The sequence below is a fragment of the Pyrus communis genome, chromosome 17 (assembly GCF_963583255.1).
Source record: "Pyrus communis chromosome 17, drPyrComm1.1, whole genome shotgun sequence".
Lineage (NCBI taxonomy): Eukaryota > Viridiplantae > Streptophyta > Magnoliopsida > Rosales > Rosaceae > Pyrus > Pyrus communis.
In genome coordinates, this window is record NC_084819.1 from 13,055,674 (window position 1) to 13,079,031 (window position 23,358).

At 36.4% G+C, this 23,358-nt stretch overlaps 3 protein-coding genes across 3 annotated transcripts; all 3 read left to right on the forward strand.

The window, feature by feature from the left end:
- The first annotated feature begins 11,462 nt into the window (after nucleotides 1–11,462).
- Nucleotides 11,463–14,649, forward strand: LOC137721853 (actin-like). Its single transcript, XM_068460878.1, has 5 exons — nucleotides 11,463–11,619; nucleotides 12,200–12,269; nucleotides 12,399–12,792; nucleotides 13,668–14,281; nucleotides 14,372–14,649. The coding sequence occupies exons 2-5, from the start codon at nucleotides 12,210–12,212 to the stop codon at nucleotides 14,435–14,437; spliced, it is 1,134 nt and encodes a 377-aa protein (XP_068316979.1). The 5' UTR covers nucleotides 11,463–11,619; nucleotides 12,200–12,209; the 3' UTR covers nucleotides 14,438–14,649.
- A 643-nt stretch (nucleotides 14,650–15,292) lies between these two features.
- Nucleotides 15,293–18,298, forward strand: LOC137723428 (dol-P-Glc:Glc(2)Man(9)GlcNAc(2)-PP-Dol alpha-1,2-glucosyltransferase-like). Its single transcript, XM_068462625.1, has 8 exons — nucleotides 15,293–15,661; nucleotides 15,782–15,870; nucleotides 16,100–16,433; nucleotides 16,546–16,810; nucleotides 16,885–17,022; nucleotides 17,120–17,324; nucleotides 17,591–17,733; nucleotides 17,819–18,298. The coding sequence occupies exons 1-8, from the start codon at nucleotides 15,572–15,574 to the stop codon at nucleotides 18,076–18,078; spliced, it is 1,524 nt and encodes a 507-aa protein (XP_068318726.1). The 5' UTR covers nucleotides 15,293–15,571; the 3' UTR covers nucleotides 18,079–18,298.
- Nucleotides 18,299–19,334: 1,036 nt separating this feature from the next.
- LOC137723644 (pectin acetylesterase 5-like) lies at nucleotides 19,335–23,278 on the forward strand. Its single transcript, XM_068462841.1, has 12 exons — nucleotides 19,335–19,728; nucleotides 19,839–19,921; nucleotides 20,227–20,356; nucleotides 20,489–20,568; nucleotides 20,656–20,745; nucleotides 20,821–20,945; nucleotides 21,325–21,385; nucleotides 21,635–21,688; nucleotides 21,810–21,887; nucleotides 21,980–22,085; nucleotides 22,344–22,489; nucleotides 22,750–23,278. The coding sequence occupies exons 1-12, from the start codon at nucleotides 19,464–19,466 to the stop codon at nucleotides 22,861–22,863; spliced, it is 1,332 nt and encodes a 443-aa protein (XP_068318942.1). The 5' UTR covers nucleotides 19,335–19,463; the 3' UTR covers nucleotides 22,864–23,278.
- The last annotated feature ends 80 nt before the right edge of the window (nucleotides 23,279–23,358 follow it).

Sequence of the window (23,358 nt, forward strand, 5' to 3'; positions counted from 1 at the left end):
CGGGACGGAACAGAGTGGGACAAGGCGTTCCGTCCCACGTTTGGTGCGCCTAAAACGGGTGGAACGAGTTGTTCCACGGAACAAGTTTTGGGTGAATTTTTGTTCCACCTCACCCCCTGGAACGACTCGTTCCACATCCGTGGAACACAAAATTATAACCTCTCCGTCTCCTTCTTCTTCATCCTTGTTTCCATCCGAGGGCATCTTTGCTCCCGCTCCGTTCCGTTCCGTCCCGTCCCGTTCCGTTCCATCCCATCCCGTCTGCATACCAAACGATACCTCAGGGATCTCATGATAGTGATCGTTCATTGTACATCGTGCGATCATAAATTATTTGAAATTTAAAATTTAAAATTAAATATAAATAGTATATAATGAAAACTGACCTCAGAATGTATAATGAACGACTACACTCATGAGATTCTTGAATCCTCAGGAAAAGATCCGGAACAATAGTACTAGATCCCACGTCTAAATATTCATATTATATTCACTATATATTAATCTCGTACTTACAAGTTTATAAAACTAATTTATCATGCGACATGGGACTTGGAGCATGTTTGCCTTTCTTGGGAACATAATTCAGATTTTCTTTTATGGGTGAGGATCCTCTCCTAATCTAAGGATGAGGATCCTCATGACCAAAGGATGTGGATAGTTGGATGAAAATCCAACGGTTATAATTATTATAACTTTAAAGGGACTCTCTATTTGTAGCCGTTGGATTTTCATCCAACGATCCACATCCCTTGGTCATGAGGATCCTCATCCTTAGATTAGGAGAGGATCCTGTCCTTCTTTTATAATATATTGTATGCATATATATATATATATATATATATATATATATATATATATATTATTTAAAACCAAACTGTCTATTAATAGAACCTTATTTGTCAACCAAAATTCCATGAAATTGTCGTTCGAACTCTGTAACCAAAATTGAACAAAAAAGGGCAATTTAGGAATTACATGCAACATAAATTTTTCTGTTTTTTACACCAACCTCATAGCTAGTCGTGGCAAATCAACACATTGAGTTGTTAATAGGTATCTATTAAGACTTATTTAGTTTGACTTTATCTTATAATATCATGATTAATCTCACATCCATATTACAGTAATCACATATTTAATTACACACGTACAACAAGTGAGCACTAGTACAGATTTAAGAGAACGCTATGAACAGTATCTTCTCCCCGTTCTCTAAACGAAGGCCTCCTAATAAATAACGATTAAAAATGTCAAAGCAAAGCTTTACCACGTACGGTCAAATGATAAGTTCAAACCAATAAAAATATTAGAATTTAACTATAATACTTACATGTATTTAATATGATCATCACCTCAACGAGCCGTTTTTATCAAATAAGCAAGAGTGTAGAAAATTATTAGAATAATCTATATGATAAAAAATTGATAACTATTTGAAAAATGAAAACCACCGGGTGAGGGTAAAGGTTAGACTAGCTTTCAGCAAATGTGTTAGTTTTCAACATTGTGCTTTGGTTTTTAAGCTTCGAATTGAACTCTATATTGATTTTATCCTAGAATTTGAACATATGAATACTCTTATAATTTTACATGAGCAATATTTTACACTAATTTACACTAAAAATAGTTGTTTGGATCTGAATTTTAGTTGTTTGAAACAAGACTCTAATATTCACGGCAATCCACCCCCTACCGCTTTCATGAAATTAATTACGTAAAAAAAGATAATTCTCACAATAAACTCATAGCCTATGAGTTACTACTTGTAACTGACTAAGTTACGAATTAGAAACAAGGTGTAATGTAACACTTATTTAAATTAATTAATTTTATTAATTTTGGACTTTATTTCGAATAATAAATACCATACTTATGTTTTGTCTTAAAATAGTCCCTAAAGGAAAAAACAAACGTTTGAAAAAATGAAATAAAACTCGAAATTAATATATATCAATTGAAACACAATGTGGCAATATTATATTGCAATTGCTCCTGAAAAAGAAAAAAAATCATAACATATATATATTTCATCAGTTTCATGATCTTTTATCTTTAGCAGGAGAAGAGAATAACACCTCGAGCACAAAAGAAACATAAAATCTTTCAATGCATCTCTCTCTCTTTTCTTCTTTCTTCTTTCTTCTTTTTCCATCTTTACAACGTCTTCTTCCCTTTAACCAAGATCTAACAAAAATTGAAGGAAAAAAAAAACGAAAAAAGATGGAGCTGAGAGATTAGAATTTTAATTAATTATGAATGATGGGTTACCATGAATAATATGGATGAACAAAACTCGAACTGCAGTTTAACTAATCACTCTGATCGTCTGGCTTTCTTGATTTTGGCGCGCCCATCCGAGGCGAGGGAAAAGTTGACCAAAATATCATATCCAGTTGTGCTGTTGTAAACTGAACCTTTCTGCGAGCGGGCGGCGGCGGAGGCGACGGCGACCGCGACGACATTTTTCTCTTTAGAAAGCGTTTGGGTTTGCCCGGAGCAGGCGGGCATTCTGTCATCGGCGGGATTTTGTGCTCCAGGGACGTCGGCGTTTTGAACCCGTCGTCGTCGTCATCCACGACGTCCTTGTCGTTCGTCGATGATTCATCTTCCATCGGGGACGGCGGCGTCTTGCGGTCTTGTTTTGCCGGGGTGTTAATGTGATCTGGTGTAATGTTCTGGGACTGCTCTGGTTCTTGTTTCTTGGGCTGTTCTTGTTGTTGACGATCATGAGGCGCATCATCGTGATCCGACGGCTTGGATTGAAACTCCGACATGGGTGTCTCGCTCCGGTCTTGTTTGTGTGAATTTGAGACGTTGAGGACGGAGATCCGGTCGACTAGGTTCGACTCCATGAACGACGAATGCAAGAGGAAGACGGAAAGAAGATATTGGAATTAATGGCGGGTGCAAGAAGAAGACGAATGCAAGAAGAGGACGGAAATTTAGAATATACAGGATGTATTGATCGATATAGATAATCTGATCGAGTGATCGAATTCACAATGTTTTGGTATTTTCCCTATTCCTGATTGGATTGGGTTTTAGGGATTTCCGTGAGAGCTTGCTTATTTGTCTATGTGAACTTTTTGAGGTAGAGAAAAGAAGGGAAACGGTTTTAACTATATAAGATTGAGTTTCCGAGTCTTTTTAGAAGATAAAGAGTTTTTTTTTTTTTTTTTTTTTTAATGTAACCGGAACAACGAGGGGAGAGGGATAGAGTTTGTGTCCATTGGATCCTACACCAAAAGCGAGAGGGATTGAAATTGTAACTCTTACACTAATAAATCGATGAGTTTTTATCATTAGATATCCTTGAAATAAAAAATCAATGCATGAAGTCCTTGAAAATACAGTTTTGTCAAAAATTCTATTATATGATGATGCTAGACATATATGGGTCCCATAAGATTTATGGGTTTTTATCATGAATAGTTTCTGAAATTGAAAATCGATAAATGTAGTCACCTTAAATAGGTGTTGCAAATCAATATGGTTAGTCTGTCACAGTTCTGTCAAAATTTTTGTTAGATGCCGATGTGGATTTAATAATTTAATAATTAATTGAAAAAGTTGTCAAAATGCCTTTTTGCGCAATGGGATTATCTCGTGGTAGAGCTCGCCGTTCTCCGCGTTACCAAGATTACCAGGGAGTGCCCAATAAGCTCTCCAAGATTAAGGTTGCGAGGATGTTGATCGCTCAAATGTTAACAGTGATGTCACATAAGTCGCCTACAATCCAAGCCGTCATCAAAGGTGGTCTTGATCCTGGTCCAATTTGGTGAACAGTGTTGAAAAGTGTAAAGATAGGTGTCTTGAGAATTTTTTTTTGTTTTCATAGAAGGGCAGGCGAAGGGCGAAGGCTACCATAGATAGAGGTTGAGGAGTATGGGTTGGATCAGAGATGATTGTTGGACTGGGTTTTGAGTTGACAATTTTTAATTATTATTAAATTATACCTATTTCTAATTTATTTTTAATTTAATTAGACTTATGGAACTCATTTATGTGCTACATTAGCGCATAACAGAATTTTTGACAGAAGTGTGACGGAAGAACCACATTAATTTAACACACCTATTTTCAAGAATTACATTAATCAATTTTCAATTTTAAAGATCATCTTAATAGTACGGACCAATTTCAAAAATTATATGTGGTAAAAACCTTAAATCGATTGAAACTCTCTTGAAATTGGTTATGGATGGGAGGGTGGAATAATATGAGAATATCTTCTCGTGGTATTTAGAAGGTGCTTTGTTTAACTTGCAAGCAAGCGTGGGCCCAAGTAAATTTTATTTTCCTTTTGAGTTTTTAAAGTTTGTTTTAATTTGAATTTCATGATTCTAATTAATTTGTACCAAATAGTATCAAAGTTAGCTATATGCTCAAGTCCTAATTTAGCCATACATGTAAGGTGAATTTCCATAACTTTCTATGTTGTCGCGTAATGTATTTTTACAATTAGTATTATTTAACTCTAGGTTTCCAATTATGAGTTAATTCTGCAACAAATTATGTTTTGTTCATCTAAAATGTGCAAAAAATTATAAAATTTATTAGATAAAGTTGATATGAAAATGCTGACAATCAAATTAACTACTAACTAATTGTGGCTCAGTTAGTTTTTAGCATGATAATTCCTGAAAAATAATTTTAGTTAAAAAATATAATAATTTTGATGGTTGAATAACGCCCTGAATGTACCACATTAAGGGGGTGGTTGGATCCACCGACTCACAAAGTGGGTAACAATAAATAAATTTACCATCTAACTCTACAAACCTATCGTAACTAACACGGTTGCAGCAGTATCTCCCATCTTCACGATGTGGGTCTTGCATCTGTGAAATTTTTTTCCCAACTGTACTTGCATCACCTCCAACCATATGACTAACCTAAAAAGTTGTTGGCACGATAAGTTTTTTGACGCAACTGTTACAACCGCTACGTGATGTTATTGTCTGTGTATATTATTTTACGTGTTTCAAAATTATTTGAGATTTTGCTCTTTTTAAGAAGTGTGTTTTATTACAAGTGTTTTTATTCGAAACATGTTGATGTTTTCATTCATATAATTCAAGTGCGTATTATTTTATATATAGCAAGGATATAATTACATTTATAAACACCACACCAAAACCTCACTAGGGAGTTTTACAGCACAAACTAAAACAACTACCCATTACAATAAACCAACGAGCGACTTACTTAAAAAACACTTGAATGTGCTTACTAAATAAGTACTCCAATTTGTTTTTTCAATGCTTCTAAGATTTAGAAATATTTTTACAAAGTTTTTTTTCAAACATAGTCAGAACGTCTTTCGTAATCCAAAAATACTTCTAGTCATTCAAAAAACAATTAGAAACATGTATTTAGGATAATCCCTTCATTTCTACTTGCTCTACCTAAATTTGTATAAATTAAAATCGTCTGCCACTCAAATTACAACGCGTGAGACGGTGGAATAGTCAGACCATAATACATATTGGTTGTTAGTTTCTACCATCCATACCCATAAAGGATAATTAGAATTGTACAGGAAAATAAATAGGGAGAGTCTCTGGATTAACCTAACCCAATAAAAATCTCAACCAAGTCATTAACTAAATGAGCGAAATTTCCTTAAATACAAAGCCAAAAAAAAAAAAAAAAAAAAAAGATGGTGATGGTGATGCTTTTGTAGCTTAGGATTCCTTCCCAAAACTCATGAAAAATAGAGGGAAAGGTTAGGATTTGGTAACCTTGCAATCCAAATCCAATGCGATATGATAAATTAGTTCAGAAATAACCAAACGAGATCGCGGTTTTGAGGGAAAAGCGGGGACCTCGTCCTTTGGGAGTGCATGGTTTTCATCATCAAAATTAGGTTTGTAGCTTTTGGGATTGCAAGATTTCAACTCCACCTTCCTTCCATGTAACTAACGTGAAGATAACGGTCCAATCCTTAATCATTAGGGTTCTTTTTCTTGTTTCCACCCACCCTAATTTTCTCCCTCTTAATCTGGATTAGAAAGTGTGCACACTCTTTGACATTCACATTATGTTGATTTGCTAACCACCCAATAGCGGAACTAGAAATTTTTTACCAGTTGGACTAGCTTAAAAATTTAAATCTTTATAAATAAAGAAACTTGATACCTTATTTTTCATAGTATCAGCTAGCTTAAAAAAATTCACAAGGTGAGTAAAAAATTTTTGTAATTAAACAAATACGTGTTAAAATTAAACAAATCCAAACTTGTATATGTACAAAAAGTGATGAGAAAAATAACGTAAGAAAAAGAGATGGTTTGCAAACTGTATTATATAATTTTATATAGTTAAACCTAGAGAATTCGAATTAGTGACTAAATATTTGGTGGGCTACATTCGAAAATCAATCAAAATTACATGTAAAATTTTATTTTTCACCGCAAGATACCTAGGCTATAGCCCAGGGCAGCCCTTAACTTGGCTCCGCCAGTGTAACCACCTATTAAACGTGGGGTCTGTTTTACTAATTCAAGGACTTGGGGCGTGCTTAATTTGACTTTCATATGAGGTAACAATGAATCACTCGCTAACACCACACTCGACTCATCCATAAAACAAATAATCACTTTAATGCTCTGCTTAGTTACAATTCCATGCTACTAGGCTCGGCGATAAGAAAGTGTACACTTAGTTTTTACTTTGTTGAAAGAGATTCTTAGTTCAATCTCATCAACAACATTAATTTGGATATAAAAAATAAAATAAAAAGTAAGAATGAGGCAACATATCTCGTAGACGAGAAATTTTTTCATAAAACGGTATTAACACCACTGTGACAATCCAGGCCCTGATTTTATGCAAAAGTCCCTCCAAATTGTCATATATTAGTAGCCAGGAATGCCACAATAACCATTACCCGCTTCCATCTATATTCGCAATTTCTTATCCTCGTTGATGTACAAAGCCCCCCACATATGGATACCATAGAAAACTTATATGTCAAATGGTAGAATCCTTGTCACTTAGTACTACAGTCTAGTGATATTCCTCTTCACTTGTAAGTGAAAGGATTTAGGTTCGATTATCGCCAAAGGCGAATTTGAATTATATTATTACTAGCTCATTGTGAGGCTAAGTCATCCCCTCCCCCTTAGTGTGGATAATATTTTTTATTCAAAAAAAAAAAATGGTAGAATACTTCACTTCTACACCTAGGACAAATGTTCAGTTGGAACTTGGAAAAATAAAAATAATATACAATTATTCCATTGGAAATATTACCAACCTCATCAAGAATTTCATCAAATCTTCAATATTAAGAATCAGAAGAGCATCTTCAAATAAGATGTCAAAAGTGCTAAGTAGATATTTAAGAGTAAATATATATATAAAAAAAAAAAGCAACAAAATTTTCTCGAACCGATGCTTCATTCCTGTCGTGGAATAGCGTCTAGGCACTTGTTGTCTAATTTGACGTTGCTGTCAAATTGAGCTTAATTTTGGGTTTTTAATAAACGTGCTCTCATTTAATATTAAAACTTTGGGCTAACTGTAAGAATATGATTGCCTATCTTTTTTTTGTCAAACGATAAATTTAGTTAGATTAGATGTTAAATTACTCACTGACATGATTTGAACTCACACCGTCATGTAAGAGTACAACATTTTTCCACCACTGCGGTAAAATGCCACTTACTTAATATTTATTAGTGCAATAAATACAACTCAAAAGGAGATGAAAATCAAATTGTATTTAACATATCAGTTGAAACAAAAAATTGTACAAGACGTTAAATTGCCAGATAAATCATTATATTCAAATTTTAAGTGTCCTTTAGTTTTGAAAATGAATGAACTAAACGTCAGAGAATATGGTTAGAAAGATCATCGGCTCATATAGTAATTATGAGAGGTGAAACGACGTACAAAACAAAATATAAACAAACAATGTACAGAGGACACAAACTCGCATGGAGAGGGGAATATTGTAAAGGGGTTTTGCATATTCTTCGTCATGATTTTGTCCCCAATGCCAAGTTGCCAACCATCATGTCTCATGTCACACAAATACAATCATCCATCTCCAGCTCCAGATTCAACACCCTTCTCACGAATCTTCATCGGACTTTCGTTTATGAATTTAAATGTCTTATTAACAAGGCTGCCAATTGCAACCCTACCCAGAATACTCCTACCCTGGCTTGCAATCTATATCAACTAACCTTTCTTGTTTTCTATTGTTCGGGCATGTTACTCCATAATTAATTTTCCTTTTTTTGGTTATTGCGATATCTATTAACAGCTGTTAGTCAATTATGTGCATGTGAGCGATTAATATCAACGGCCATCCAATTGTTTATGTGCTTGTAAGTGATTAACATTAGAGGGTTGAATATATCCATCTATGTGCGTGTAGGTGATTTAGGTGATTTAACGGGCAGCTCGTATACTATACAACTCTATAAATTCAAAGTAATCAAATCTAACAAATTAGTCTTAGAGCATCTCTAATGGAGTAGGCAAATGAGCAGTCAACCCCATTTTGATGATTTGCATTGGCAAAAACATGCTCTGGTAGTATTTACGTGCGAGTAAATGATTAATATCAACGACTGACAGTTATTTACGTGCGTGTAAGTGACGAACATCAACCGTTGGTAGTCATTCATGTGCTTGTAAGCGACTTAATTAATGCACACATGTGTGTAACAACTCTAGAATTTTAAAGTCATCAAATCAAACAAAGTGATAGGTAGGTTGGATATGTAGAGATTTGATTGACTGTAATATCAGAGTTAGGAATAGTGAGCCTTCTATAAAACTAATTTTGGAGGATTAGTCAATTAATCATGAGATGAGGCTCACTACTTATCAATAATTAACAAACTACTTTTACAAAACAATAATAATAAACAAACTGCCTAAGTGATCCTCCTCCATGAAAGTCCTCACATAGCTCGATCGATCTCTCCATGCCCATTTGCCTATTTTTATCAACCATCAATATATGGTAATTTTTAATATGCCAAAAATATAATCTAGAACAACAAGTGTCACTATATAATTAGTTGAAATTTTTTTTAATTGTATAAGAACACTTAGTGTTTCGAGCCGTATTTCCAGCACAATAAAAAATCTCTCCAATATATGAAAGTATGCATGCACGTGTTATGTGTCGAATGGAAATTTGGGACCATAAACTGAAGGATGATTCATCAACTTTTGGAAGATGCCCTGTTGGGCCAATGGCTATGCAAAAAAGAAAAAACAACTTTATATTATCATCTTTGGAGTATAAATTAGAGGCCATTGCCCACTGGCCACGATGTTGTGTCGCTCGTTTAGTCATGGCTCTTATGTCAGGAAATCAGATCCGAGCTGGCCCAACGCAACTTCCACAATCATGGCTATATGGACCTTGTTCTTGATATCCAGATTTACTAACATACTTTGCTATGGATGTGGACTCTAGTTAATATTAAAAATATATTAGTTGCTTGTATTATACTTTATCAATTCCGAAATTTTCAAACACCTGTCAACTTCATACTTTCAAATATAAATTAAAGTATTCATTCTGAGGCACCCCTATCGAAACACAATAGTTTATTTTCAACTTGGAGAGACCAATCACAATACAACACATGTCAACATCATAATAAAACTCTTAGAGTCACACATCGATCGCGGACGAAAGCGTGCGACTCTCCTCAACTATAAAAATGTAGGAGACCATTCTCTTACAGTTAATCCCTAATGTCATTATTGTACTCAAATCATTATTAGAACTTACTAATGATGATTATGCTTAAACCATTGTACTATGTAAACTCCAAATTATTAACGAGGACTCCTCTACCCTCGTGAAAGTAGCCCAACTTAGGGTAAACCATGTCTATCTTGTGTTTGCTTCCATATATTTATCTCTTTACGTATTATCCCCACTTAGTGACCATAACAACTTTGCGAATATCACAAACTTAACACTTTACGTTGTTATAAAGTCTCATTGTTTTTGTGCATCAACATTAGTATTGTGGTACAAGTAGATAGTAAAAATAGTATTACTAATGTTAATTAAGCCTAACGTTCAGTGAGTTTAGTACTTAATCCCGAACCTTTCCCTGCTCCACCTAGCATGGGGTCTTTTCATATGTGATCTAGCAACGATACAGCTTCAATTGCAGTTATCTCATGTCATGCACATCTTTGGACTAGAGATTGAATCTATTCATAGAAATTAGACTCAATTTGATCCGATTCAATCTATGGTTATTGGCCAATTAAATTCAAGCCAAACTAAATTGGACCGGTTACTTTATATTTATTTTTCACATGTCTCATTCTGAGTGGATGATTCTATACTCGTTTACATAATTAATTTTGAAAATTCTTGGACTTTCTTTTTCTGTTTCCAAGTTTTAACCAAGGTGTTTAGTTGTTGGAAATATTTACTCTTGTTTTTATCTTGAGGAAATGACATCGGGTTATATGATAAGAGAAATCGAACGAATTCCTCACACTAGAATCTGCTAGCAACCCTTGAATTTACTAGAAATATAAAGAGAAAACTCATGTTTATTGAATAATAGTCGATACGATTACAAACTAAATGTCAAGATGACCTATTTATAATGTAACATAACCCTAGAAACCGAATTAAATATAGTAAACATCATAATTCGCTAAAATTCGAATTAAATATAACAAGAAGTCTTGTAGATACCGTCGTTCTCTTCGAATCCGTATATTACGGGCCCAACTGAATATGAGAAACCAGAATTGCGTCAATTTGGACAACACAAGGTCCAAAACTGCCACTTTTGGGATATAGCAACAACAAATAACCTATTGACATGTGAATTACTAATTTTTCAATCACTTTTGTTTATTTTTTGATGCTTCCTTCTTTTAATTTTATTGCACGTGAAATAATTAATTTCTATCATCCATCATAATATTTCACTTTTGTGATTTCGAATCCGAAACCACCTTATAGGGAAGAAAAAAAATCAAATGGGCATGAACCTGGACAGACCCAACATGACTAAATCGAACCAAGCTTACCAAACCGAGTCTTTCTTGAAATAGTTTAATTTAGCTTCGTTGATAATATGCAATTTAGTTCGACCGATCAAATTGAACCGAAGCGAACCAATCCGAAGATGCTTACTATATCCCAATACTCAAAAGAATGCATTTGCAATTCAGTGTAAAATAAGGGGTAAAACAGTAAATCAGGACAAAAGATGGAAGAAAGCCCCACCACTAGAACAGGAATGGCACAGGACAACTGGATCCACAAGAGGCCCAGATCAAAGTGACGCGTCGCGTGGACCGTATTTAAAGTCTCTTCCTGCAAAAGGACCAACGGTGGGGATTCGATTCAGACCGAATTTGCAGTGCATTTAATTTCGGGGGCGGAGTTCCAAATTTCATTCGCATTTCATTTGGCTCGGCAAAATTTGTGGATTTCCAATTTTTGTTTTTCCGCTCGTTTTTTCGTGTCCGCCCGTCACGCCCGTGCCTTTATTGTTTTTTGTTTCCATTTCGAACCAACACCCGAGGCCCTCAAGGCGGGTAGCAGCTCATCCGAACCTCAACCCCATAAACTCGCGTTTTCTAGGGTTTCGGAAACAGGTGAATCCCCTCTCTCTCTCTCTCTCTCTCTCTCTCTCTCTACATTTCGATCCCGTTGTAATCGTGTAATGTGCTCAAGATTTTCAAGATTTTGGTTCCATTTTTTGGTGGATTTTGCTGTTTGGTGGTCGATTTTGCTGCATTTGGTTTTTGGTTGTGATGTTTGATCGGTCTGTGTAAATTTTGGTAGATTTGTGCCTTGATCTGTTTGTTTGTAGGTGATGAGGGGTTTCCATTGCTGATTTTTAATTAATTTTTGAAAAAAATAAGGAGCCAAGAAATATATATGAATTATGTTTGGATTTCAGTCTATTGTTTATCTTTATGCTTTTTTTGTTTTTGGTTTTCTTATTTCGGAATTGGGTTGGTGTGGATTTGATGTTGGCTTTTCGTGTTTGTTAACTTCAATCTCTGTTGTATGCACACCAATGGCAATCGGTGTCGATTTCTATGCAGCGTTTGTGTGAGACAAGTGATAAGTCCATTCAATGTGATGCATATTGTTTGAGTTTATGTGTTGGGGTGAATTTAGGTTTTGAAATTTATGTGGTGTGGATTTGTCCTGTTTATTTGCTTGCAGGAAGTAGAAGATGGCGGAGAGCGAGGACATTCAGCCTCTTGTCTGTGATAATGGAACGGGAATGGTTAAGGTATGCGAAACAGATTTCCGTCCCAGCTTGTACAATGTATAACAGAATATCAATCTGTATGTATTTTAAGTGGTATGGATCTAAGGTGCAAGAAAGTGGACTTAGTTTGGTTGAAACATTGTTGTATAGGCTGGATTTGCTGGAGATGATGCTCCAAGAGCCGTGTTCCCTAGCATTGTTGGCCGCCCTCGTCACACTGGTGTTATGGTTGGTATGGGTCAGAAAGATGCATATGTTGGGGATGAGGCTCAGTCCAAGCGTGGTATCTTAACCCTGAAATACCCAATTGAGCATGGAATTGTGAGCAATTGGGATGACATGGAGAAGATTTGGCATCATACCTTCTATAATGAACTTCGTGTTGCTCCTGAAGAGCACCCAATTCTCCTCACTGAAGCACCTCTCAACCCTAAGGCAAATCGTGAGAAGATGACCCAGATCATGTTTGAGACCTTCAATGCTCCAGCTATGTACGTAGCCATCCAGGCCGTGCTTTCCCTCTATGCCAGTGGTCGTACTACTGGTAAGCTATTCAATCAGATTAGATATTGCACTAACTCTGTTCTTTATGAAATTGTTTTTATGTTGCATAAATTGGTTTGGCCTTGTCGATAAACAAGCATTTTACGGTTCAGCCTAAAATTTTCAAAAGAAAAAAGGTATGATAGGCGACTATCTTTAAATGAGTTCACAGTAGATAATATGGGCATATGCAGTTTGTTTGGAATATATTATGAATGATTTTGAAATATCTGGGATATAGATTTATGGCTTATTTTTTGGTATGCCCTTGGAACTCTACTTCAATCTCACTTTGCCCCTTGAAACTTAATTTGCGCTACTTTGCACCGTGGAACTCAATTTTTGCATCACTGTTATATTCCATTAGTTCTGTAAAAAACAAAAAAAAAAACTGTTAAGTTCACTTATGTGACATGATTGGGTCCCACTTATTCCTGTTATAATTGCCACATGTACAAGATAATGTTAAAAACTATTTAATATTTTGAAGTTGTTTAAAGAAATTAAAAATCAGATTAATGAAATTGTTTGAAGAATAAGTGGTAGCCAATCATGCCACATAAGCAAACTTAACATTTTTTTTTGACAAACTAATGGAATATAGCAAGGTGATGCAAAAATTGAGTTCCAGCCATGCAAATTAAGTTTCAGGGGGCAAGGTGAGATTGAAGTAGAGTTCCAAGGGGCATGCCATAAAATAAGCCTAGTTTTATCTATGAGAATGATATTGGGTAAAAAGATCACTTTGGGTTTTCTTAGATCAGCCAATGCTTGTCGTAAAATTATGATATTTTGGGTTTGTGTTTGAATGGAACTCCAGATTGCTAGTGCTGAAGCCATTTCAACGATTCATGTTTTCTATGTGCTTGTGTGCAGGTATCGTTCTTGACTCTGGAGATGGTGTCAGCCATACAGTCCCTATTTATGAGGGGTATGCTCTTCCACACGCCATCTTGAGGCTTGACCTTGCAGGTCGTGATCTGACTGATGCCTTGATGAAAATTTTGACTGAGCGTGGCTATTCATTCACCACCACAGCAGAGCGTGAAATTGTGAGGGACATGAAGGAAAAGTTGGCGTACATTGCTCTTGACTATGAACAGGAATTGGAAACTGCTAAAACCAGCTCTTCTGTTGAGAAGAGCTATGAGCTACCTGATGGTCAGGTGATCACCATTGGAGCGGAGCGTTTCCGGTGCCCAGAAGTCCTCTTCCAACCATCCATGATCGGAATGGAGGCTGCCGGTATTCATGAGACCACATACAATTCCATAATGAAATGCGATGTTGATATCAGGAAGGATTTGTATGGCAACATTGTTCTTAGTGGTGGTTCGACCATGTTCCCGGGAATTGCTGACAGAATGAGCAAGGAAATTACTGCATTGGCCCCAAGCAGCATGAAGATCAAGGTGGTTGCCCCACCAGAGAGAAAGTACAGTGTCTGGATCGGAGGCTCCATCTTAGCTTCCCTCAGTACATTCCAGCAGGTTTGTTTCTTATTACATTTACTTTGTTTTCCTGTGCAAACTGCTCTGTCAAAAGATTCTTACTAGAAATCCGAATTCATTTGAGTGCAGATGTGGATTGCCAAAGCTGAGTACGATGAATCCGGTCCCTCAATCGTGCACAGGAAATGCTTCTGAGAACAATCAAGGATAGGCGGAGGGATGATCATGGAAGGAAAATGCTGCTTGCATTCTTGTTCTCTGGTTTTGCTGTTATTTCGCTTTATATTACCTAAATGTCTGGACTATATGAGTTTGTAGGTTTACCGCTGGATTATTTGTAATTTTTCTGAATATGTTTTTATTCACAGCGATCATTTACTAATCCCTCTGCATCTGCAAGTTTTTTTTTGGTAGAATGTTGATTCTGGTTCATCTAATTTTTTTCCTGCCCATGAAATTTCTGACGTGCAAATGATGGCTATCATTGGTATTCTTCAATTCATTCGATGGAAATTATAATGATGTTCCAAAAATAAAAGGGAAATATGAACAACATATGCTAACAGCAAATTGACATATTTTTAGTTGCAATGAAAAATAAAGACCAATCAGTGGTAAGAGTTTCCAGGTTGAGCATTTGGAAAATAAATTTTCACACGTTTTATTAGCATTATTTATTTATGACTATTAAATTAAGGGGGTGTATTCAATTGAGACGTTGAGAGACTAATGGATTTATAAATTTATGGATTTTTATGGAGTATTGATTTGTAGATATTCTATATAAAATTTTTATTTAATTCTTTCGAAATCGCATGGGGAGAGGTGGGAAAAATAAAAACATCTTCTTTTTTTAATTTTTTTTAATTTGATGATTGAAAACATTTTACTTTCAGTTGCCCAATAATTTTATTGTGCTCCAGTGTATGCTGTGAATCGAATGAATGAAAGCTTGACTGCTTCCATGCGCGGCCAATAATACCAATAATTTATGTATTATATATATAAATTGTTTTTTTTAACAAAATGTATATGGTTTTTAAGCAACTGTCGATAACCCCCAATTTGTTTACAATTAGGGCTTTGCAGAGAGGGGGGTAAATCAAAATTGGACTAGCAGGAAGGACTTGTTAAGACGTTGACGGGAACACTCTTGCCTGCCGAACCCTAACCAGACCTTCTTCCGACGATCAGCCAATAGAAATTTGGGATTCAGTAGTGCTGGTCCCAGTTGATACCACAGCTCGGGATGCTGGGCCACACTTTCCATTGCCTTATCCATGGAACCAAACAGACCCTTTGGATTTGATCCTGTAACAGCAGAGAAACATGGGTAGGATTGCCGTGGCCACGATTGTGAGCCTGTGGATAATTCCCATCTCCATCCTCGTCAATCACATTGTTCCCGAGCCCTACATGGTAATCCCCCCAAGGCAGCAACTTTCGTCGATTCAATTCAATGGGAATTTTTTGTATTTAGATTTTTGGGTTGTGTGAATTTTGTTTTGAGGAATTGGTAAATAAATTTACGATCTGTAGGATGAGATATTCCATGTACCTCAAGCTCAACAGTACTGTAATGGCAATTTCAGAAGCTGGGATCCCATGATCACCACTCCTCCTGGCCTGTATGTTCTTTACCATTTCTGAATTTCTGAATTTTTTACTTTTTTGTTAATTTGCTTTGAACTTTGTATTCCGCCAGCTGATTTGTAAATGCGAAAGACGGGTTTTAATTACTTTTGGCAAATTAATTGGCTTTGATATGTTTTGAACTTTTGATTGAGAACTTAAGAATCATGTTGTATCACAGTATTTAGCAGGGAATCTAACATGTGCAACGCTAAACTTTTGCAGGTACTATCTTTCACTAGCTCATGTTGCGTATTTGTTTCCAGGCATGTCATTGGTAAAAGCAGCCCTGTCGTTTTCTGAAGGTTGCTCCACAGCGATTCTTCGCTCTGTCAATGGTGTTTTGGCGGTATTTTGCAGCATTCTTGTGTATGAGATAATCATTCACTTGAGACCGGCTCTTGATGAAAGAAAAGCAACACTTTACACGGTGGTGCTAGCCATGTACCCGCTTCATTGGTTCTTCACTTTTCTCTATTATACAGATGTTGTGTCGCTTGTGGCAGTGCTCGCTATGCATCTTGCGTGTTTGAAGAAGAATTACTGGTTTAGTGCATTGGTAAAGGCTTAAGTCTCTTCCATATGTCATTGTATGATTTTGATGCAAGCACACATGTGCTACGCCTATATGTTTTGTCAAGTGGTAACTTTGTTTGATGTTGGTAATGCAGCTTGGTGCTGTGGCAGTTGTTATTCGGCAAACAAATATTATATGGATGCTTTTTGTTTGTTGCAGCGAGGTTATAAATATTACAATGGCTGGCCATAAAGATAAGATAGATGTAGACGACACAATTAGGATAAAAGGTCAGCCAACTCCTTCAAACACTGTTATGTTAGGCGCAAACTTGAGAAAGCGGAAGGCCAGCATTTCAGTGGATACGGGAACACATTTAATCTCGATTAGAAAAGTTTCTTTTCAAACTTGCAAATTAGGTTTGTCCTCTTGCAAACACAATTGCTCACATTTTTTATTATCAAAGCTTATAGCAGATGACATTCTATTGCAGGTTTTCTTGATGAAATTGAGGCCATCTTTCCAAAATTATGGTACATGATGTTGGAACTATTGTTTTCTTTTAGCCCTTTTATTCTAGTATTAGCAGCCTTTATTGCCTTTGTTCGGTGGAATGGGAGTGTGGTTCTGGGTATGACTCATCCTTCTGTTGTTGATTTGTGTTACACATTGTGGTTTATGAAGTTGCCTTTACTTCTGTTGTCTCATACCATGTCCAAATGTTGCAGGTGCAAAAGATGCTCATGCAGTTTCTCCGCATTTTTCACAGATCTTGTATTTTGGTCTATTTTCTGCCCTTGCTATGGCTCCTACACTCTTTAGTTTGAGACAAGTTGTAGATTTATTCCGGTCAATGTGGAAGAATAAGTTCCTAACCTTCTTTCAGATGTCTTTGGCACTCAGTGCTGGCTTCATCGCTGTCCATTTTTTCAGGTCAGGCCTATTTAACATTTGAGCTCAATGCTTTTAGAATAATAATTGCATTCAATTTATGGACGAGGAAATAGGTCAGCTGATATGGACGTCAATTTTTCAATTGATATTTGAGAAAAGCAACTTTTCAAGTGTTTGTTTTAACGTTTTCTCCAATTCCAAGAACGGTGAATGTTTCCTGTGCTGTTTTCACGTCCAATGCAGCATAGACATTCATTCATAACCTTAATGTTACAAATCATGATGTAATTTCTTGACTGCTGCAGCATAGCTCATCCCTATCTTCTGGCTGACAATCGGCATTACCCTTTTTATCTTTGGCGGAAAGTCATCAAAGCTCATTGGTCAATGAAGTTCCTTCTAGTCCCACTTTATGTTTATTCATGGCTTTCCATCGTCACTAGATTGGGTCGGTATACAGCTCTTGGTCATCATACGTGTCAATCCTCCTTGTGTTTTTGCCCCTAAGACTTGTTTCTGTTTCACTTCGGCAGGGAAATTTCAGAGGAAGATCTGGGCGCTGGCATTTTTCTTGGCTGCTGCTGCAGTTTTGGTTCCCGCACCGCTGATTGAGTTTAGATATTATACTATTCCATTCTTTTTCTTGATTCTACATTCCCATACTGATGATTATCGAACTTGGCTCGTCATGGGGGTCCTGTACATAATCGTCAACGTCTTCACAATGATGATGTTCTTGTATCGACCATTCCATTGGTCCCATGAGCCAGGGACCCAACGGTTTATATGGTAGGTGCTAGCTAGATTCACCCATAGATTCCAAAAAACCTGTTCAGGTCCATAGAAATTCAAAACCTTCATACTAATCAGATCCCGGCACGGCGATGCCGATGTAGCGTACTTGTGATCCATGCTTTACTTTTCCTTCTTGTTTTTGAAACTCGGTTGAGTATCCCTTGCAGCATTGTATAAACTGAATTCATTTATAGGAATGAATGAAAAGCTTTGTTTTTCCATCCCACGTTAATGCGGAAATCCAGGCTGTTTGCTCAATAGTTTTTAACATTCGAAACAATAACGCGAATGTAGACACGTAAAATTGATCACTTCATGTGGGACCGACTTGCACTAAGCAATGTGTCTAAATAGCCTTACTTATGTTTACTTAAGCGAAAATGAGAAAATGAATGAATAAGAGGGTTTAAAAATGCGAGAAGGAAAGGGAATCAGAACAATTCTCTCTAGTCGATTTGATTCCTGATTTTTAGGTATTTGATAACGATGGAAAAAGTTGTATTTTTCCGATCCTTTATGTGTAAGTAAACCTAACAAAAAGTTAACGAGTAAAATGATTCTCATATCCATATTTTAGTAAACAAGGGAACTCAAGAATTAAAATAATTCAAAGTCTCATTCCTTCTAAATTTTTTGGTCAAACCTCATTCCTTTTAAATAAGGGTGCATTTTTGCTCAACTACATTAACTTTCGTGTATGTTTATTATATACCTTATTGGTTGCCATGTGTTACATTTTCTAACCCCTAGTAAACTTGTTAAGTATAAGGACACGTGTCAGGTTCTTAGGTGAAGATGAGTATCACCATAGTTAGTGGTGGTGAACAAAAATACCCCAAATGCCGTAGTAGAAAACCCAAGAAGAGAAGACACACTGCCCAAGGGTAGATCAACCGATCTATAACACATTGAGCCACTACCCAAACCAAGCAAAGTAATTCACGTTGGCTAACATTGTTCGTTTGGAAGTATTTCTAAAATGACTGAAGATGTTTTTGTTGAAAATGTTTTGATATCTATTCGTAGTAAAAATCCAAATAGATCTTGAAAAAAATACTAGAACTGATTCCTACAATAAGCACAAATTTGGTGCTTTTTCTAAAAAACATTTAAAATGTTTTTGAAAATCAAAATCAATTTTACTAAAAGCGTTTTAAAAATTATTTTAAAAACACTTTGTAACGAGATAATTGATTTTAGCTTTAAAAATATGAAGGGTATTATGTGTTTGGTTGACCGTGCTCAACAGTGATCTTCCGTTGTTCACGCGCCACGAGCTAGCAAGGTCACAAGTTGAAAGCCACGGAAATCGGAGGTAGCTTGAAATGCAAGCCATGGAAGTTACGTCTCTCTGCAACCTCGAACCTCAAACACTGACGAGCCATGGTGGTGGAGAGAGTCGGGTCAAATTCTATGGCGAATATTTCTGGGCTTCGCGGCCCGCTGTGGTGGATGCAGTGGGCCAAGCGTGGCTGGGCAATCGCCGCCGTCGGATTCGCCGTCTTCGTCTTCGTCTTCGCTCTCTCTGTCGCCTCCTACTATCGGAGTTCCGAGCCGGAGTCCAACATCGCGAACTCATTTCATCGCATCACCACCTCCGATTTGATCGACCTGACATTGTTGCACAGCGCCAAAGATAGAGGCGCCCGTACTGCACCGTAACCCTTTGCTAATCAAATTTTAATTACCATGTGTTTCAGCTCCTAATTAATTTCTCCTTGATTTGATTACCCTCTTGTTTAATTTATGGTTTTGCAGTTTGTTTAGATGGAAGTTTGCCTGGCTACCATTTTCAAAAGGGATTTGGATCCGGCGCCAAAAATTGGCTACTTTTCATTGAGGTCTTAACATTTCAAAATTCTTATGTTGTTGGAAAGGCGCAGAGATAGCTGGTTATGAACTTTTAATCGAAACTGGAATTGGACGGATACTAAACAGACAATAAAATGCCCTAAACCTTAGTGTTACATGCATTATGTTTCCCGATTAATAATTTCTTTAAAATTTTGTAACCAGTTCTGTTTGTGCATATTTCTTGCAATTGTTTTGTTCAATTTCATTGCATTTACATGTTCTAGTTGGTTTGTTTATTAAGATGAAAAAACTATGTGTAATGGATTTATTAGGTTGAAATGTTGAAATGTAGGGTGGAGGTTGGTGCAACACAATAGAATCATGTATTTTGCGTAAACATATGCATTTAGGATCTTCCAAACATATGGGACGTCGAGTTCACTTTACTGGGATTTTAAGCCCTTACCCTGACCATAATCCTGGTAATTATATTCTGCTCAGTTGCTTCGTATATGTACGATCACCATAATGCTTAATTATTTGTAATTTTAACGCAATGTCAAGTTAAACAGTTAACTGATGTGATTCAATTCCAATTTTGGAGCATTCTCTAGGATTCTTTAACTGGAACCGAGTCAGAATACAGTATTGTGATGGCGCATTTATAGCCGGTCACCCTGATAATGAGTTGAAGGTAAGTTATGTTTGGAGATTTTCTGCCTTGTTTGAGAATCAGTAGTAATTTTATTAATGGAGTTTTTATTGCTCTTCAATGGTATAGAATGGAACGGAACTTTTCTTTAGGGGCCGGCTCATCTGGGAAGCAATTATGGATGAACTCTTGTCATTTGGCTTATCAAAAGCGGAACAGGTATCAATCTTACAGGCCAGTCTTTTGGGCCCTTCTTTTGGGAAGCAATAATGTGTGTGAATAACAATCTTACAGGCCCTTCTTTCGGGATGCTCTTCCGGTGGGTTGGCAGCTCTTATACATTGTGATGAATTTCGACATCTTTTGCCTAAGGATGCCACTGTCAAATGTCTAGGCGATGCGGGTTTTTTTCTTGATGAGTATGTTTTATGCATACCAGTTCCTTCTGCACCAATATCTTTTAGCTAATCTGCTTAGCATGAAGTTTTTCTAGGATCATATATTTTCACATGTGAACTTTTCGAGGGCCATAATTTCGTTCTTATCTTTGCTGTTTCCTTATTCTACTTTTCCTAGTTCATACATTAGGAAATAAGACCTATCACAATCGAACACCTTTGAACCATTCTCTTTTCTATCAAATTTGCAATTCTCCCTCTCAAGCTACACTAGGAATGTTGAAATTCTTGCAAGGTCTTACTAACTACTTGTTCTACGTGTATAAAGCCCTTTTTCTTAAAGCATCATCTGTGCTCTTACAAGTGATCACATAGCTACATTCTGTTTCGTACATTTCAGGAAAGATGTTCTCCACAATCCTACCGTGAGATCTCTCTTTCGTGATGTTGTCAACCTTCAGGTTATGCTCTAACATTGACGATACTAGCTTATACAATCCCTTTCTTGGTGATACTTATCCTAGTTTTTGGGTATAACTTTAGTTACTACCTAGGTGATAGTGTAGGGTTGTTGGGTTTGACGGATGGAATGAATATGAGGTGTAACATCATGTGTCAATATAATTTTCAATCTTTAATATGGTACATCTGTTAATTCTTATTTTAGACTCTGGCATGTCATACTGATTTTCTTATTCACGCTGTGTCAGGGGTTAGCGAAAAGTTTGAACAAGGATTGTGTTGCAAGAATGGAACCAGATAGGGTAGATTTTATTTTCTTCTTTTTTATATGGTACCAATGGTTAAATTTGGGATGTTCTTATTTTTCCTCTAGGTTATGGTTTTTAACACAGCCCCAATCATTTGTTGTGAACTTTTATGTAGTGTATCTTTCCTGAAGAAATTGTTAAAAACATCAAAACCCCCGTGTTCCTCGTTCAATCAGCTTATGATTTTTGGCAAGTAAGCTTCCTCAGAAGTCAAAGCTTCATTTGCTTATCATCTGAATTTGACTTACATCCCTTTTCTCTTTTTTCGTATGTGATGATCATTAGATACAAAATACCTTGATACCTAAAGCATCTGATCCACATAGCTACTGGGAAAAGTGCAGACTGAACATTTATAATTGCAATTCTACCCAGGTTGAAATACTTCTAGGTATGTATATACCACTGTCGTTAGTCAAAAGGTAGATTTTTGTTCAGGGTCTTCATGTTATATTACATTGAAACTAGGATTCTTACTGTCTTTCTACCAATTGCAAATGCAATCAGCGGGCATTACCTGCAGCATCACTAGCTCGAGGCCTCCTTTATGGAAAATATGATTCATTCATCGGACACTAATTGGTTGTATAACGAAGAATAGCTGTAAACAAAATACCATGGCAAAATTAACTCGATTCATTTTGTACAGGTTTCAGGGGATCTCTGCTGAAGGCGCTGAATGATTTCGAGAAAAATAAGGAAGGAGGAATGTTTATAAGTTCTTGCTTTATTCATTGCCAGACATTGATGACTGAGATATGGAATTCGCCGAAATCTTTAAGGATAAACAACAAGGTGAGGAAAGTTTTATCATTTGTATTTGAATGCCGTTATCATGTGGAGATTTCTTGTTAACTCAAATATGGTGACGGAAGTTCTATCATCCCAGCCGTATATTTCTCTGTGAGACAGATGAAAGCATAAATACCATAAGCTTAAGCTGCTTAGTGTTATCAAATCAAAATCTGTTTTTCTTTCATTTGTTTCTTGGTTTTCTGTCACTTTCTTAACTAAACTTGGCATCTGACTGTTTTGAGCTTTGCTATTCCGAATAGACAATTGCAGAGTCAGTGGGGGACTGGTACTTCAATCGAAGTGCAGCGAAGCTAATAGACTGCCCGTTTCCATGCAATCCGACCTGCTACAATGTGAATTTCACTCGAGGTTGATTGAACTCAAGAAACGCTTTCAACTTTTCAACTGTTGTTCCGAACTGTAGATCTTTGGAGCCTCAGTTCACCCTAGTGAAAATTCTACCCTCCTTGTCCAGACTCCGAGCACGATCCTATCGCTGTAGATATTGAGAAAGAGGGTGTGCAGAGAAAATTTAACACAGTTTATAGATGCTGTCTCTTCTTTTTACAGGGAGGAGGAAACGTTGTTTTTTACCTTCAAAGGCTAGAGACCATTTTGCTACAGCTTAGTGATGTAGCTGTGCATAAAAAGACGATAATGTACGTCATTTTTGTAACCAAAAAGTGTCTAGTTTTTTCTATTAAGTGACCTTTTTTTGGACTGTCAGTAACAATTTAATCTTGTATTAATATTTTTACTCGTTATATTTGGACCGTTGAATCACAAATACAAAACCCAAAATTCTAAAACTAGTTTGTTATATTACGTGCTCATTAATAATCGTCTCATGTGAATTAACGGCTAGCTGT